Here is a 14,914-nt window from a genome sequence, read left to right as displayed (position 1 = left end):
GACTGGACAGATTTTAGATGCCAAGCCAACAGATCCCTGCAGGGCTACAGAAAGACCAGGACCAGTGTAATACACCCACTTGGTTCCAGCAGGTCCCGTTTGTTCCACGGTTGGCCTTTTGGTGGCAGTAGAGGGGTAGGCCTCAGGTTTATGAGCGACGTCTGAGAAACGAAGGAGATTGTTTGTGGCGGAGTAACAAGTTCCAATAAAAGACCTGCCACCTGTGAAAAGTAGCCGGCGGGTCTTGTTTCATTTCAGGTATGACGGCTTCAACTCAACCTTCATGATAAGCTAGTGTGAACACATGGAAACGAGCTTGCTAACGTAAGGGGCGTGTTCGCTAACTAGCACGATTAGCTTAGCTGCTACCGTAGCGTTCTGCCAGAGAATGACTTAACCTTTGCTCATATTTCACACTCCAAACTATGGACAAAACATAAGCGCAGTCAGTCTATGAAAGATTTTCGGGAACATACTATATGACTGTCGATGGTAGCCATTTGGAGAGGTGAATGTTTTCTTCGCTTTCGGAGAAGTTAGAATAATTCAGTTAAAAGTACATGGCCTCAACCTCGCCCTTGTGACAGGACTGTAGAATATAATATAGAGTACAGTATAATATCGATTTGAAGAGCAAAGATGGCAACACGTGATTTAACAGCTCCACCACTGCCTTTCTCTCAGCATCCATTGTAGAAATGCAGGCTGATGGAGGAGAGGAGACGGCGGCAGCTTCTTGGCCTTCAGTCAAGCCTGTTTGGGCTTTGCTGGAAGAAGCGGGCCAAATGAAGATGGAGGGGAACGCTTTCTACCGGGAAAAGAAGATACGTGCGGCTGTTGGCCGTTATCACCGTGCTCTGTTGGTTCTTCGAAGCCTGGACTCGGAGGTGACATCGGCGTTGAAAGGATTTGGACCCGAGAGGCCGTCTCTCACCGCAGAGCAAGAGACATTGCTAAGAAACACACAAGTGGACTGCTACAACAACTTAGCTGGTACACTGTATTTACATTGGAGCAGGGCAAGTACCATGTACGGACCAGACCAGCGCTGGTTCTTATGAACGCCCCAAAGTGCAACCCGTGTATGGACGGCTGCTTTCTTTGTCTTTTTCAGCCTGTTTGCTGCAGCGGCAGAGTGTCGACTATGCACGCGTCCAAGAGTACAGTTTGCGGGTGTTAGAGAGGCGCCCGGGTGACGCCAAAGCCCTGTACAGGGCTGGCGTGGCCACCCTGGAGCTGGGAGACGCCCAGAGAGCCAAGCATTACCTGACGCAGGCCTGCAAGGTGCAGCCCAACGGTAAGCAACAAGCGTCGTTGCCTAATTCTGGCAGGGCGACCAAAGCCCGAAAAGCATTGTGTGGGAGCTGCTAACCATTTCCCAATGGCCATCTGTGGACGGGACAGAGCAGCATGATCTCCACTCTGGAAGATCAGCGTTTTGTTCTGTTATTCAGGGCTCCCCCTGCTGGCGTGGAGGGGAAATGGCGTGTGGTCAGTGACAGCTGAAAGCAAATGCAGTCATGTCCACTTTTGAGCTGGATGATAGCATTATTATAAGCAAGAGGATATTTAGCACCCAGGTCGCCCTGGGCACAGAAGACTCATTCCCCCAAGCTGATTTTAGAGCTTGTACTTGAGTGAACTTGTGAGCAGCCCCTTCAGCTCTTCCATTTGTGTTGCAGATGCCAATGTGAGGAGATACCTGCAGAGGGCGGAGGAGAATCTGAGTCGTGCGTTACTCCAGGAGAAGGCCATGTACAGAGGCATGTTTGCCTCCAGCACAAAGACCAGTTCTGCGGACGCAGGAGGGGACTTGGCTAAAGTTAAGCTGCTTGCAGAGCAACTGAAGAAGCCTATGGAATGAAAACCTGAACGCACCAGTGTTGCTGAGGTGAGAGAGGCACACCAGCAGTTGTACCTTTTGAAAGTGAGAAAAATCAGTGAAGTTTCTGACAGTCAGTAGAAAGCCGCAAGTGCGTTCCCTAGCAACAGGGAGAACTTGTTTAGCCGGGAAGATCAGACGCGTTCACAGAGCTGCCTCGGAAAGCTGAAAAGAGACTTCATGCATTTGTGCATTTTCCAACTACCTACTTTGTACAACAATAAATTCTGCTCAAGTCAACATTGCTGTCCAAAACGTCAATCAGGCTGGTGTGTGTATTTGTGACACATTTGTGTATTTGTTGATATAGATCTTTATTTGAGTCGTTATGAGCCATCACAAGCTGCATTTAGTCACACTCAACATTTCTTTCAAAATCCTGAGCAAATGCAAGATAAAAAGTTTGGTTTCGGTCAAAGTTTGGCCTGTATGATTGTACTTCATGGCTCGGTCGCCAATAATTCCAGAAGAATACCACATCCTAAAATAAGTGATGACTGGTCACAGAGCAGCATGCATAACAGATCCAGTACATTCATACTCGGGAGGTACGGCGGTCACGTCACCGCTAACCAAGGTTTATGTTCACTGCATTTGGACTATTACCGTATCTACTATTACCCACGCTAGTGCTCCACAACACTCTACACAAATGTACAGGAGATGCATCTTCAGCACCTGATGGTTGACGTGTCTAACAGAGGACTCTGGCTGCAGGACTTTATGCCAGGAGATGCAGTGCAGTCTTCACGTTCCCCAGTCCTCCAATCGAACTGCAGGAGCCGTTTTGAAGCAATACATTTAATGGATGAATGTGCCTGAGAGGAACGTCCATCGACGAGTGGTTGATGGAAGAACCCGTATTCGGTGTCTCTGGTCCAAAAGCAATACTCTTACATTTACTTGACTTAATTTGACCACATGACAGCGGAGCAAACGTCACTTAGATGCTTTCTGTTTGAGGCTCAAGGACCTCATGGACCCAAAGACCCGTCTCCCCAAGTCCCTCAAGGACCGAGAACGTTGGAGGGGCAGCCTGGGAGGCGGGGACGGAGAAAAAGAGGGGGAGGAAAGAGGAGAGATGGAGTGGCAGCTGCTCTCCAGGCTCTGAGAGCAGGACAGGTTAAAAAGGCTGGCGGTGGATGAGAGGTGCTTGTCCTCCTTTGCTCTCAGCAGTCTGGCATCTTCGTCCCCGCCTGCACTCGGAGCACTTTGCCCCACGTCGAAGGAGGAGACCCAGTTTGCCTGTCGAGCGGGCTCATCGTGATTGTGAGGCACCAGCAAGCCCTGGGACTCGCTCCTGAACAGAGCCCTCCTGGACAACCTGACGCTAGAGCTCCGTTTCTCCCCACACTCTTTACCCCTCTTCTTGGAGAAGATGGGAGGGCTCTCTACCTTCACCCTTCTCTGTTCGCCCCTCCAGCTTCCACCAATGTTCCTTGTCCATCCGTAGCCATACTCCGCCCTGTCCATTTCCTCCCTTTCCATCAGCGTGTCTTTGCCCCAGAGACGCCCCTCGAAGGCTTTCTTAAGTTTGCTGGACGTCTTTGTGCACAATCGTGTCTTCTCATCCTCGCCCCAAGCGGCGCCATGTTCCTCCCTCTTGGCGTAGCTGCTCACGGTTGCCGCCCTGATCAGCTTGTGAGACGCATGCTTGCCTCGGTAGAGCCCGTCGCCCTCCACCCTATTCCAGCTCCCGTCAACCCCGCTTCCTCCCCCGCTGTGTCGAAGGGATCCGCCCCTGGGGTGGATGCCGACGTACTCCACAGGTGACGTCCTGGTGGTGGCACGAGGCAGGGAACTCTGGAAAGGAGCATCTCTCCGGAATACAGAAAGAGGGGCAGCTCCCATGGGGGAGGCTTGGAGAGGATGTGGCGGAGAGTGGGCTCTCTGGGGGGGGCATGAGGCAGGGGAGGAGGCCGTGGAGGACGAGAGGTCAGACGGGCAGGGCATCTGCTGGAAGTGGCTGTGTGAGAAGTAGTGGGAGGGGGCGGCGTGGTAAGGGTGGATGGGGCTGCTGGAGTGTGAGAGGGGAGGGGTGACGCTGGACTGGGACTGTGGAGAATGGGTGACGCTGAGAGACAGCTGGACGGGTCTTTGAGGGTTCAGCTCGGTCAGTCTTATGTAGTCGTGGGGTTTCTCCATGCGAGACGTCATGTGACCTTTACTGTGCTTCTTCATCTCATTGGCTGCATCAGCCTGGAAGCAGTCGATGTCCAGCTCCACGCCTTGCTCCATCAGCCCGACCACCACAGCCCGAGACAGGCCGGAAAGACGGGAGATCTCCTCCACCATTGGGGACTCCTCAGGCATCTTGGGACTGGACCGGAACTCCTGCATCAAACTGCTACGCTGAGACACGGGAGCGGACCCGGGACCGACGCCAAACGTGAAGGCGCCAGCCTCGGATGACGGCCCGACACTCCAGTCCAGGGATCGAGAGAAGGCTGCCGGTCCCAAAGCAGAAGTGGCTCCAGGAGCCGACGTGACCTCCAGAGAACTCCGGTGGCTCAGGGAGGTGGGACAGGTGGAGATGCGAGGCCGTGCTCGGAGCGCTGGGCCGGGTGTGGAAGAGGCTTGTGAAGGTGTTGGAGCAGCTGACTCACCGCCCAGATTGACACTTTTGGGTTTGTCCACGACGCCCCTGTTGGCGTTCAACCCAGGAGCAAGGTTCAAGTTTAGGTTGAGATGCAAGTTGATGTTCAGATCCTCTCCGGTGGCGGAGGGAAGGCTACCCAGGTTGATTGAGTTCCTGGTGGCCTTCTTGCCAGCGGTGCTGAGGCTGACTCGAGCCGAGTTACCCAGGAGCGATGTGCAAGGTGTCAGACCGGGAGGGGTACTGCGGCTCTCAAAGGCAGACAAGGACTGAGTGGAACCGTGACCTTTACCAGTCATGCTGTGGCCTCTGTGTGCGACTGAACACGGGGGAGCAACCGAACCCAGATCGGGGATGGAGAGGTTTATCCGATGGTGGTACTGGTGAGCTAGCCGAGAGATGTACTGCTCCAGCTGGGTCAGAGAGGTCTGGGCTTTGGGATTCGGACATCGGCTGTCCAGACCTCTGGACTCTGTAGGTTCATCCGGCTGGTTTCCTTCGGGACTTGCTGAAAGCGGTCGCTCCTGAGTCTGCGTGGTGAAAAGGGGACTCTGGAGGGCGACGGCATGCAAGGGACTGGGGTATGGATACACCTCTTTTGTCCTACGCGACACCAGGTCTTCACAGTAGCACGGGTCCAGCTGGGGTCTGGGCGCATGGGAGGAGAGGGCGTCACGGTCGAGATTTAGAAGAGAAGAAATCAAAGAGTGGTTGAGGCCCGAGCACAGGTTGGACAGAAAGCTGAGACCAGACACCTCATTGCCACCTGGAACTGTAAGACAAGGAGGACTAGATGATAGAAGGAACCCTCAAGATGGTACCTGTGCTGGTTTATGTTCTCTCACCTGAAACTGCCGAGTCCTCCAGTGGCTCGGGTTCCTTGTGTGGCTGCTTGAGTCCAGGCTGCTGCAACGCACCGTCTGACCACAAACTGTCGGTGTTGTCGGCGGACGTGGGGACCTGGTCCCAAAGCTTGAGGGGTCTGACCGTGTGGGCGGCCTCGCTGGACACGGAGTAGCAGGAGTCGGACAGAGAACTGCCACTCACGGAATAAAAGCCTTCAACACAAGACGTGCACATTGCAAAGACACGGGGAAGTTGACCAGTTCTAAGATCTGGATCCACTTGGTGACGCCTCGGAATTGAAATGTCACGGTTCTTTTCCAAACACTCCAAGTGAAAAAAGGAGGTGCCAATAAGTGCAGCTCTTAAGAGGAATGTGCCATTTGGGTGGAGGTGCTCACCAAGGCTGAGTTTGGCAAGAAAAGCCAGTGAGTCAGCCTGAAGTCACACCAAGTACAAGTCAACAAAAGTCACAAAGAGCCAGGGTCAAGTTTAGGACGGATTCTCTTAACCCAACACTGGCACTCACTGCTTTGTGGTCGTGTGTGTGTGTGTGTGTGTGTGTGTGTGTGTGTGTGTGTGTGTGTGTTACTGTACCTGAGCTAGGTCTGGAGTCACAGTCCAGGTGGACCGCACCACCCGAGTCGGGTGTGGGGGGTGACAGCAGATCGGAGGGGGCGTCCCAGGATAGCGTGGACCAGCGGGAGTTGCTCCCCCCGCCTAGTGAAGTATACGCCGCCCTGTCGCCGGGGTTACTGCCAGAGTTGCCCGGGTTCCTCGGACAGGGGGGGGAGGGGGCCTGGGAGAACAAAGCAAGACGTGTGTGGGGCAGGTTTTATAAACCAGCAGGTTGTCATTGTAAAATGGAACTACGGAAAGATGACGTCACCCCCCCCCCCACACACACACGACTGACGCTCCAAGTTACCTTCCAGTTTAGGCATGATGGCTAACCCCCCCCCAAACCCACCATCCTTCAATTATGCTCCAAATTCCCCCTCCCCCACCCCGCCCCCGCCAGTCCTGCATGTCACTGAGGAAACAATACAGGTAGTGACTCACCGCTGGGCTGACTGTGGGGGGGGGGATAATGGGAGAAGACGGATGACATAACAAAGGCCGGGCGGCAGAAGGGAAGGGAGGGGGATGAAGAGGACTTTGGACGGCTGTCCATCTCCACGGACTCACTCAGCGATTCAGGCTGGTGCAGGGTAGACGGAAGGGCATCTTAAAGTGACCCCCCCACCTCTACCACATCCCCTTGTCAAACCCCCCCCATCATATCCTCTCAGCCAGCACAGCTTGCTAACTCTCACTTCTCCTCCCACACAGAAGCAAGTCTTTAACTCCGCCTGCACTTCCTCTTATTCTATTTCCAGATGCAATCCAAATATGTCTGTGCTCCATGTACATTATGGGATATCATGTAGCACACATGGTCAAAGCTTGGGGGGGGTGAGCAATGTAATGTGATATTCTTTCATGGAACAGTGTGCAGACCAAACGCTGTAGGACGCTATTATTTCTTCATGCATCATGCATTATTCATTTGGAATGTTAAACACCAGCCCACGCTGGCCATGCCTTGCTCAAACATCTCGTCAGGTGGATGAAGCTCACGGCAAACTGGACCACTTCTTTGTGCGTTTCAGAACCTGAGGCAACGAGCGGAGACAAAGGCTGCCTCCCTCCACGGCCTGATGGCTCCATGAAAGCTGATGCTTCCCAGCACGGGAATCTTTCCCACATGGCAGTGGCGCTCTGGTGAAGACGGTGAACCTCATCCTTCTATACTTTGGCTGTCTTGTGGTTCTGTCTGCGTTTTTACTGCAGCACGTGTAGCTGTACTTAATGTTTGCATCGTTTCATGCAGTCTTCTCTTCCGTGTGGACGAGACCTTTTACTCCACTATTTAGTCCGAGCCACCACAATAAAAGCCATGAGCATTCCCGTGTGGGCCGCCCCCCGCCCCCCCACCCATATAACCCTCCATCTTGGCACTCAAATTCATTCATTCATCAGCCAAGCATCAACTAGGTTTCATGCTTTGACTTGCTGTCCGGCTTTTCCTCTCTATGGAAGGATGGCAGCGACAAGCACCTTGCACAGGCTAACGACCAATTGACCCATATGACCGAAATGAACGGCTCTTTTTACCTAATGAACCGTAATGATCTGGTTCACTACAATGAACGGTTTTGGCCACCACTCCTTGCTAGCTTGCTAGAGTTTTGCAGTACTTAGCGTAGTTGTATGCGCATGCAGGGACGCGAGGGTCAGAGAAATGCGTTTTGTATTTTGAGTAGGCGGTCCATCATCTTGACTCGGTCGTTCGTAGCTCTGATGTGGCCGTGTGTTCACTGCACTGTCGTACTGCAATACTGTCGTACTGCTATACTGTCGTACTGCTATACTGTCGTACTGTAATACTGTCATACTGCCATACTGTCGTACTGCTATACTGTCGTACTGCTATACTGTAATACTGCCATACTGTCGTACTGTAAGGTGTATCATATTTTGGGGTGGGCAGCGTTTCTTAAACAGCGTTGCAGTTCTCCTCCCAGCAAATCCGAATATCCAAATCAAGGAAATCCCCTTCATCCCTGAGACGTGCCGATGATGTTCGTAAAGGCCAAGTGTTTTTTATGGGATGCCATGATTGCGGTTGCGGTGCCTAATCAAGTGGCAGGTGAGTGTATATCTGAAAGCGGTTACATAACAGCAGAGCATTGAGTCACACGCCAGCAGGGATGGATGGAATGTGTTCCAAATACATGGTTGCGGTCCCCGTGGGCGTACGAGCCGGCGGACAGACGCCAGCCCAGGCTGAGGGCAGGGCGAGCCGTGACCTTCCTGGCCACGCCGCAGCTACCTTCTGAGGTGAGAATGAGAATAACGCAGCATCACACGGGGGCAGGGGGCACCACCTGGGGCAATGTCAGTGGGTGGGCGTGTGGATGGCAGCACGTCCACCATGATGCCTGACTATTCCTATGAAAACAACAGGTCAGGCAAACACCCGTCAATCAAAGGTGAAGTTTGGCTCGTTATGTGGCCAAACTGACAAATCCAACAGTCTACAGGCCCTGAAGGCAACATCAGGCTGTCAGACAGCTTCAAGAATGATGATTCAAGAATAAAGGGGGGTTCTCTGGGGGACCCGTCCACTATCTTCTGCATGACTGCCAAATCACGTGACCGTGTTGTCTCACTTTGGGACCAGAGCCCCTCTCGTCGGTCACGCTCGGGTTTTCTCCAAAACATTTGGTATTTCACGTTCACAAATAATCAGTGAATGCCACACAGCTCCAGGCAGGACATGTCAACCTACACGAGCTTGATCTGCGTAGCGGACACTACATTAGGTACACCTAACAATGCTCCGTCAACAGCGTCAGTCTTGGCTGGTGGCGGAGAGCTGCACCCCGCCTCTCCTGGAGCTGGTGGAGGTAACCCAAACCTGGGAAACGACTGTCAGATGATGCTGAGGTGGACACCACCCACGGTCCCTCTTCACGCCCCCAACGAGGCGGCTGACCTTTACATCTCCAAACTCATCACCTTGAAGCAGACCAAGGAGTTCCTCCATGACGTTTATTGACGGGACGTAAGTCGCACATCAAGCGTCACATATTTAATCGTCACGTCACGTCACGGCGAGTAGACACGCACACCGGCTGACCTGTTGCCTTCGGGGCGTCGCAGCGTTCTTCTCGGCGTCTTCGGGGCCGCTTCCCGGGGTTCCGCTCGCGTCCGCCATCCGCAGCTCCGGCTCCTGCTCCGGCTCCTGCTCCGGCTCGGCGGCGATCGTGCTGTCGGCGGATCCGTCCACCAGAGCCGCGTCCACCATCTCCAGTTGTTTGCACCGGAGCAGCTCCAGCTCCAGCACCCCGGCCAGCGTCGCCTTGAGGCGCTCCCCGATGCGGACGCGCTCGCTTCCCGACCACAGCGAGTTGACGCAGCCGCGATGACCGGACATCCTCGCTCTCGGCCCGGGCGGTTCCGCTCAGTTTCAGCGAGCAAAGAGAGGCGACGGTCCGGCTGGCAGGAAGCGCGTCCGGGCGAGGGATTGCAGCATAGCAGCCGCCTAACCGAGCGCCGCCTCCCGCCGAATAGACGACGTGGCCGCTTCCGATGTACGCGTCCGGTCCATCAGCTGGCTTCGGTTTGTTTTAACCCGCGAATGACGTCGTGTTGTCGGCCAACTGTGTCATGAGCGCCGGTCGCCTCGGTGCCAGGCGGGCTGCGGCGGTCGCAGTGAGACAATGCAACACCCGCACAACGTGGGAGAGGGCAGCGGTGGGGGCGGGGCCAATGCGCCTCCGCCGCTCTGCTATTGGCTGACAACTTTTTCAAATCGACGAAACAAACATGTCCGACTTTGAGCGTGCAAACCGGCCGCAGCGTGACCCCCCCCCACATTCCAGCAGAGCTCCCATGGAGATAGTGTGCCTGAGCGAGCGACCTCATACCGGGGGTCTGTTTTATGTTGCCCCGGTCCGTTTGTGTGCGGAGGTGACGTTTCTAGCGGACGCGATTTGATGTGACATCCGCTGTGAACGTGGAGGCAAACCGGGGACAACATCCTGTTGCCGTGTGTTATTGTTATTGTTATTGTTAGAAACCAATGTTTGTGCTTTGACAACTCTATTTAGTGCCAACATTTTCATGAGAAAAATAAGGCATTTGATTCGAAAGCAAATTATTTCAAAACTGACATGTATTCATTTATATAGTCTTTTCTTATTTTATTCTTATCCCGCTGTCTTGCTTTTTTATTTTTTTACTTTCTTTGAAATGTAGAGAGCTGCTTGAGGCGTGATTTTTTCTTGGAGATCAATAGCGTCTGGATCGATCGATTTATCTGGCTTTTTATGTCATCTATCCATTCGAGCTAATCCAGCGTCAATACCGACTTCAACCAGCAGGTGCCGACATTGGACACCAAAATGAACGAGTAAGACCTTCGACCAGTTTAGTATTAGTTGTTTCATGGTTCAGGTTTCAGGTTTCAGGTTTCGACTTTGGAATTAGGATTTAGTATTTGTGTTAATTTTGGACTTTACAATTAGGGTTTAGTAGTATTTCGTAGTGTTTAACGTTAGCATTTAGACTTTGGAGTAAGGGTTTAGTGTTTGCGTTTAGTTTTTAATGTCAGTATTCAGGCGTTGGAATGACAGGTCAACGTTAGCGTTTACATTTGGGAATTAGTTTTTAATGTTGGTGTTTTGACTGGGTGACGAGGGTCCAGTGGGTGCCCAGTGATTAATGCCAGCATTCGGGTCTTGAATGAGGGTCCGGTGTGGTCCTTGGTGTCTAACGTCAGCTTTTAGAGTTTGAACTTGGGTTTAGCTCCAAACGCTGACTTGTAATTCCAAAGCTTGCAGACCAACATGGAGATGAAGACGTCTTGTCATGTGGTGTATGACCCCATTCTTGTCCCCCTCGTGGTCTGGGTGTCTCCTGCTCCTCATGTGGGTGTGAAAGTGCTGCCCAAGTCCCACAAGGCTGTGAGAATGCTCCGCTAGCTAACCAGTACGTGTGAATCCCCCACCGAGGACCAGGCCGGTCTTGGACTCCTCCCCGGGCTCTGTCCTATAAAGACCCCCTGGACCCCGTCTCTCATCGGGGTTTGCCAACTTCCACCCGAGGGGACGTCAGCGTCAGCGAAGGACCTCCGAGCAAACCACCCAAGCAACATGGCGCCTTTTGAGAAGTCCATGGAGATGATGCCCTTCAAGCAGAGGAAGTGTTTGGGTGAGACACCTTTCCTCCACCGGGACACTTTGGACGTCACCGCTTGTCCTTTTCCCACAGAGACCAGGAAAGATGAAGTGTGCAGCATTCGATCCAAATTCCCCAACAAGTTACCGGTGAGTCTGGTCCTGTCCTGTCCGGTCTTGTCTTGTCCTGTCCTGTCCGGTCTTGTCTTGTCTTGTCCTGTCCTGTCTGGTCTTGTCCTGTCTGGTCTTGTCCTGTCCTGTCCTGTCCGGTCTTGTCTTGTCCTGTCCTGTCTGGTCCTGTCCTGTCTGGTCTTGTCCTGTCCTGTCCGGTCTTGTCTTGTCTTGTCTTGTCCTGTCTGGTCCTGTCCTGTCCGGTCTTGTCCTGTCTGGTCCGGTCCTGTCCTGTCCGGTCTTGTCCTGTCCTGTCCTGTCCTGTCCTGTCCTGTCTTGTCCTGTCTGGTCCTGTCCTGTCTGGTCTTGTCCTGTCCTCCGCTTTGTCCTGCTTGACCTTTTTGGAGACACCTTTTGACCATTGTGTACCTCCAAGGTGATCGTGGAGCGTTACATGCGTGAAAAGTCCCTCCCTCTGCTGGACAAGACCAAGTTTTTGGTTCCCTTTGAGCTGACCTTAGGACAGTTCCTGTGCCTGCTCAGGTGGGTCCTGCCCAAAGCAGACCCTTCTTTGTCCGTCCGCCTCATTCTCTCTCTCTCTCTCTCTCTCTCTCTCCGCCCGGCTCAGGAACAAGATCGACCTGGAATCCACCCAGGCTCTCTTCTTGCTGGTGGCCGAGAAGAGCATGTCCTGCATGTCCTCCAGCATGGGGGAGGTCTACTCTCGCTACAGAGACCCCGACGGCTTCCTCTACATCACGTACGCCTCACAGGAAATGTTTGGAGGACGGCCGCCCTGCTGAGCCGTCAAGCTCAGGACGCCCGTTCTGGACATTGTCAAACACTTTTTGGACGGGACCAGGGCTGCCCCCTGAGATGTTGGTCCATCACATCTCCTGGGATCCCAGCGCCGTCTTCTACTTTGAATTCAGGACAAAGTGAAGGAAAAACGTGTTTTTCCACAACTCCTCCATCTCACGTGCGCTGCTGCTGACGCCGGCGCCTCCGCCGTGCACAAAAGCAGCGCAGCGTCCTGCCGCTCTCCCGTCCTTGCTAGCACTTCCTCTCGCTTCTCCTGGCCTCCTCCCACATGTCAGGACTTTGGGCCACTTTGACGGCTTTCGCTACCAAAAGCAAATAAAGGTCCTTTGAATACCAGACTTGGTGTGGCTGACGAAACATAACCTTGGTTTGGGAAGCACGGGGTCATGGGGGTCACGGGGGTCACGGGGGTCACAGGGGTCACGGTGTGTGGATTGGACGCCACTGTCACCCAAATAACACCGTTCGTGTTGGCTTCAGGTACACGTTTTTTATCGCGTTTATAATTATTCCCTTCTATATATACGTACATATATATGTGTATATATATATATATAAATAAAGGGTGTGGAATATGATGGATATTAATCGATGCATTGATGCGCATGTGGCCCATTCAGGGTTATGGATGCAATTGAAGGGTGAGAACTCCATTCATTTTGATGCGTTTGCGGGTATCGCTGTGAAATCTGATGCAAGCGCCGTTTTATTCATGTTAAACCTCGCCCTATTTGCTGTTCCCCAGGCGCATTGAATGCACCATCATTCGCGTCTATTGAATACGGACGGAAGGCGTGAGGCGCATACGACGACGAGTTTAAATGGGATGTTTGGAAACACTACGGATTGTCCCCCCTCGACAGACTCGACAAAACCTTCGTCATTTGCAAAGAACGCCGCGTTAAGAAGCCGTCCAACGGCAACTCTACAAACACGCAGAGTTGTCCAAATTGTCAAATTGTCCAGGACCTATTCGTCCGTCCCTGCAACAAGTGCACCCCCCCCCCCAACGAGCGTTCAGCACAGCAGGTGAGCAGTCGGCTTCTTCCTGAATTTGGAATCAATTTTAAAAGAGTAGAAGTCGTTTTCCTTTCTCCCACTAGCCACTACCGTATTAGCCTAGCTGCTAGCTCCTTCACATTAGCAGGATGTTTAGCAGACAGGAATGTCAACCATTTTAATTCCACTGTGGAAAGTGGCACTTTTACTTTGTTGTTGCTGGACTGTATTTTTTACAGCAGTAATTATTGTAAATGTTTGACTGAACCCTGCTATTGGAATTGCATAGCCGATGTGAAAATGGGAGGAAAGGAGATTTTGAAAAGTCTTTCTGTTTTAAGATGGCAAAAAGAATGATGAAGTGGTGCAGAGTAAAAAAGACAAACAGCACTTTAGTTGCATTTACTGCCAAGTGCCGAGAAGGAATCAAACCAAATCCTTTTTGGAGGACCATACGGAATTATTTGCATCATGTTGAATTGCATCTTATGGCAAGAAATTGCACCGTATCATATCGGATTGCATTGATTTGAACTAAATGATGATAGCATCGTTCCGACAGAAAATTCCATGTATCGTATCGCTGGCGGTGCTTCGAGATCAAATTGACCTCAGTGCTGAGATTCACACCCCTACACTGAAACTGAAAATGATTATTACTTCAAATATTCATTTCAATTTGACAAGGATTTATTATTTCACTTCTTTTACTCTAAAATCTCACTCTTTATTTCATGCCTTACTTGATGATTGTGTGTAACTTTGAATCCTCACATTTATACGTCAATTTGATCACTGACACCAAGTAAAATTTACATAACTAACATATTGATTTTCGACCCTAATAGCAGAAAGTAAAATGTACTTGGGTAATAACCAAGTACATTAATAACCTGGCCCCCTTGGGGTCATTCTGCGTTTGCACTCAGACTTCCCAAGGCAAAGTTTGAGGGCGCCATGTTTTCACGGGAAGACGGTGGAAGACGACAAGGACATTCATGGCTGTGGAGCATATGGGTAGGTCACCTTTCCTCATCTGTTTACGTCAGTGTTATAATATGAAATACTCGACGTTAGCATTAGCTTACCTTTAGCCTGCCAGCTAGCTAGCTATGAACTGCGAGCTTTGTGGAGGTGATTTTGGTTGCAAAACAGGAGATTTTCATGTTTATTAAATCTGTAAGGATTCATTCGTCATATATGTTATGTGATTATTTTGGCAGCAGCAGTGTCCACTAAGCCACGGGAACGGCGTGTAGCTTAAACATTTGTTGAAGTATGCTAGCGACCTGATCCTTGTGGATACCGTGGGGGAGCGGGAGTTTTTCTTTGTGACAAGTATTCCATGGAACTGAATTGCTAAATTTCAGGAACAAGTAGAGCTTCTTCGGGCCCTGAAAGTAATCATGACTATAATGACTGACACCTTCCTGGAGGAGGGGCGACACCTGCTGGAGGGGACGGACCACCCATTTCTGGTATGGACAGACCACAAGAATCTCTCTTGCATCCAGTCAGCCAAGAGATTCAACTCCCTCACTTTTCTGGTAAAAAAAAACAGGGGAAACCTCACACACACTCAACAGGGGCCCCAGGAGCACCAAAAAATAGCATAAAATGCCAAAATTTCAGGGCGTCAATTTTTGACAAAAACACAAAAGGGGTTAGTATGTCGTTTTTTCAGTTTTTTTCAACTTGCTTCTAATACACTTTTCTGGTAAAAAAAAAAAAAAAAGAAACAGGGAAAACCTCAACAGGGGCCCCAGGAGCACCAGAAAAGTGCATTAGAAGCAAGTTGAAAAAAACGACATACTAACCCCTTACGTTTTTTCCAAAAATTGACACCCTAATTTTTTGGCATTTTATGCCATTTTTGGGTGCTCCTGGGGCCCCTGTTGAATGTGTGTGAGGTTTCCCCTGTTTTTTTCACCAGAA

General features: G+C 51.6%; 3 protein-coding genes and 1 long non-coding RNA gene across 4 annotated transcripts; 3 read left to right on the top strand and 1 right to left on the bottom strand.

The window, feature by feature from the left end:
* The first annotated feature begins 29 nt into the window (after positions 1-29).
* ttc9c (tetratricopeptide repeat domain 9C) lies at positions 30-2,143 on the top strand. Its single transcript, XM_078788342.1, has 4 exons — positions 30-258; positions 685-993; positions 1,115-1,297; positions 1,683-2,143. Exons 2-4 carry the CDS (start codon positions 699-701, stop codon positions 1,862-1,864), a joined length of 660 nt encoding a protein of 219 aa, XP_078644468.1. The 5' UTR covers positions 30-258; positions 685-698; the 3' UTR covers positions 1,865-2,143.
* Positions 2,144-2,184: 41 nt separating this feature from the next.
* LOC131110088 (uncharacterized) lies at positions 2,185-9,612 on the bottom strand. Its single transcript, XM_058062770.2, has 4 exons — positions 9,007-9,612; positions 5,919-6,120; positions 5,324-5,536; positions 2,185-5,250 (listed from the first exon to the last, which is right to left on the bottom strand). Exons 1-4 carry the CDS (start codon positions 9,301-9,303, stop codon positions 2,822-2,824), a joined length of 3,141 nt encoding a protein of 1,046 aa, XP_057918753.2. The 5' UTR covers positions 9,304-9,612; the 3' UTR covers positions 2,185-2,821.
* Positions 6,590-12,298, top strand: map1lc3cl (microtubule-associated protein 1 light chain 3 gamma, like). The gene is made up of 5 exons (XM_078788343.1): positions 6,590-8,931; positions 10,812-11,081; positions 11,142-11,197; positions 11,595-11,701; positions 11,787-12,298. Exons 2-5 carry the CDS (start codon positions 11,024-11,026, stop codon positions 11,959-11,961), a joined length of 396 nt encoding a protein of 131 aa, XP_078644469.1. The 5' UTR covers positions 6,590-8,931; positions 10,812-11,023; the 3' UTR covers positions 11,962-12,298.
* Positions 12,299-12,804: 506 nt separating this feature from the next.
* Positions 12,805-14,457, top strand: LOC131110262 (uncharacterized). Its single transcript, XR_013625258.1, has 3 exons — positions 12,805-13,009; positions 13,909-13,996; positions 14,350-14,457. It is a non-coding gene; the product is annotated as an uncharacterized LOC131110262 (long non-coding RNA).
* The last annotated feature ends 457 nt before the right edge of the window (positions 14,458-14,914 follow it).

Source organism: Doryrhamphus excisus, linkage group LG22 (assembly GCF_037039965.1).
Source record: "Doryrhamphus excisus strain RoL-2023G ecotype Guam linkage group LG22, RoL_Dexc_Guam_v1.1, whole genome shotgun sequence".
Classification (NCBI taxonomy): Eukaryota; Metazoa; Chordata; class Actinopteri; order Syngnathiformes; family Syngnathidae; genus Doryrhamphus; species Doryrhamphus excisus.
Note: the sequence above shows the minus strand (reverse complement) of the source record. Positions and strands in the feature narration are given on the sequence as shown.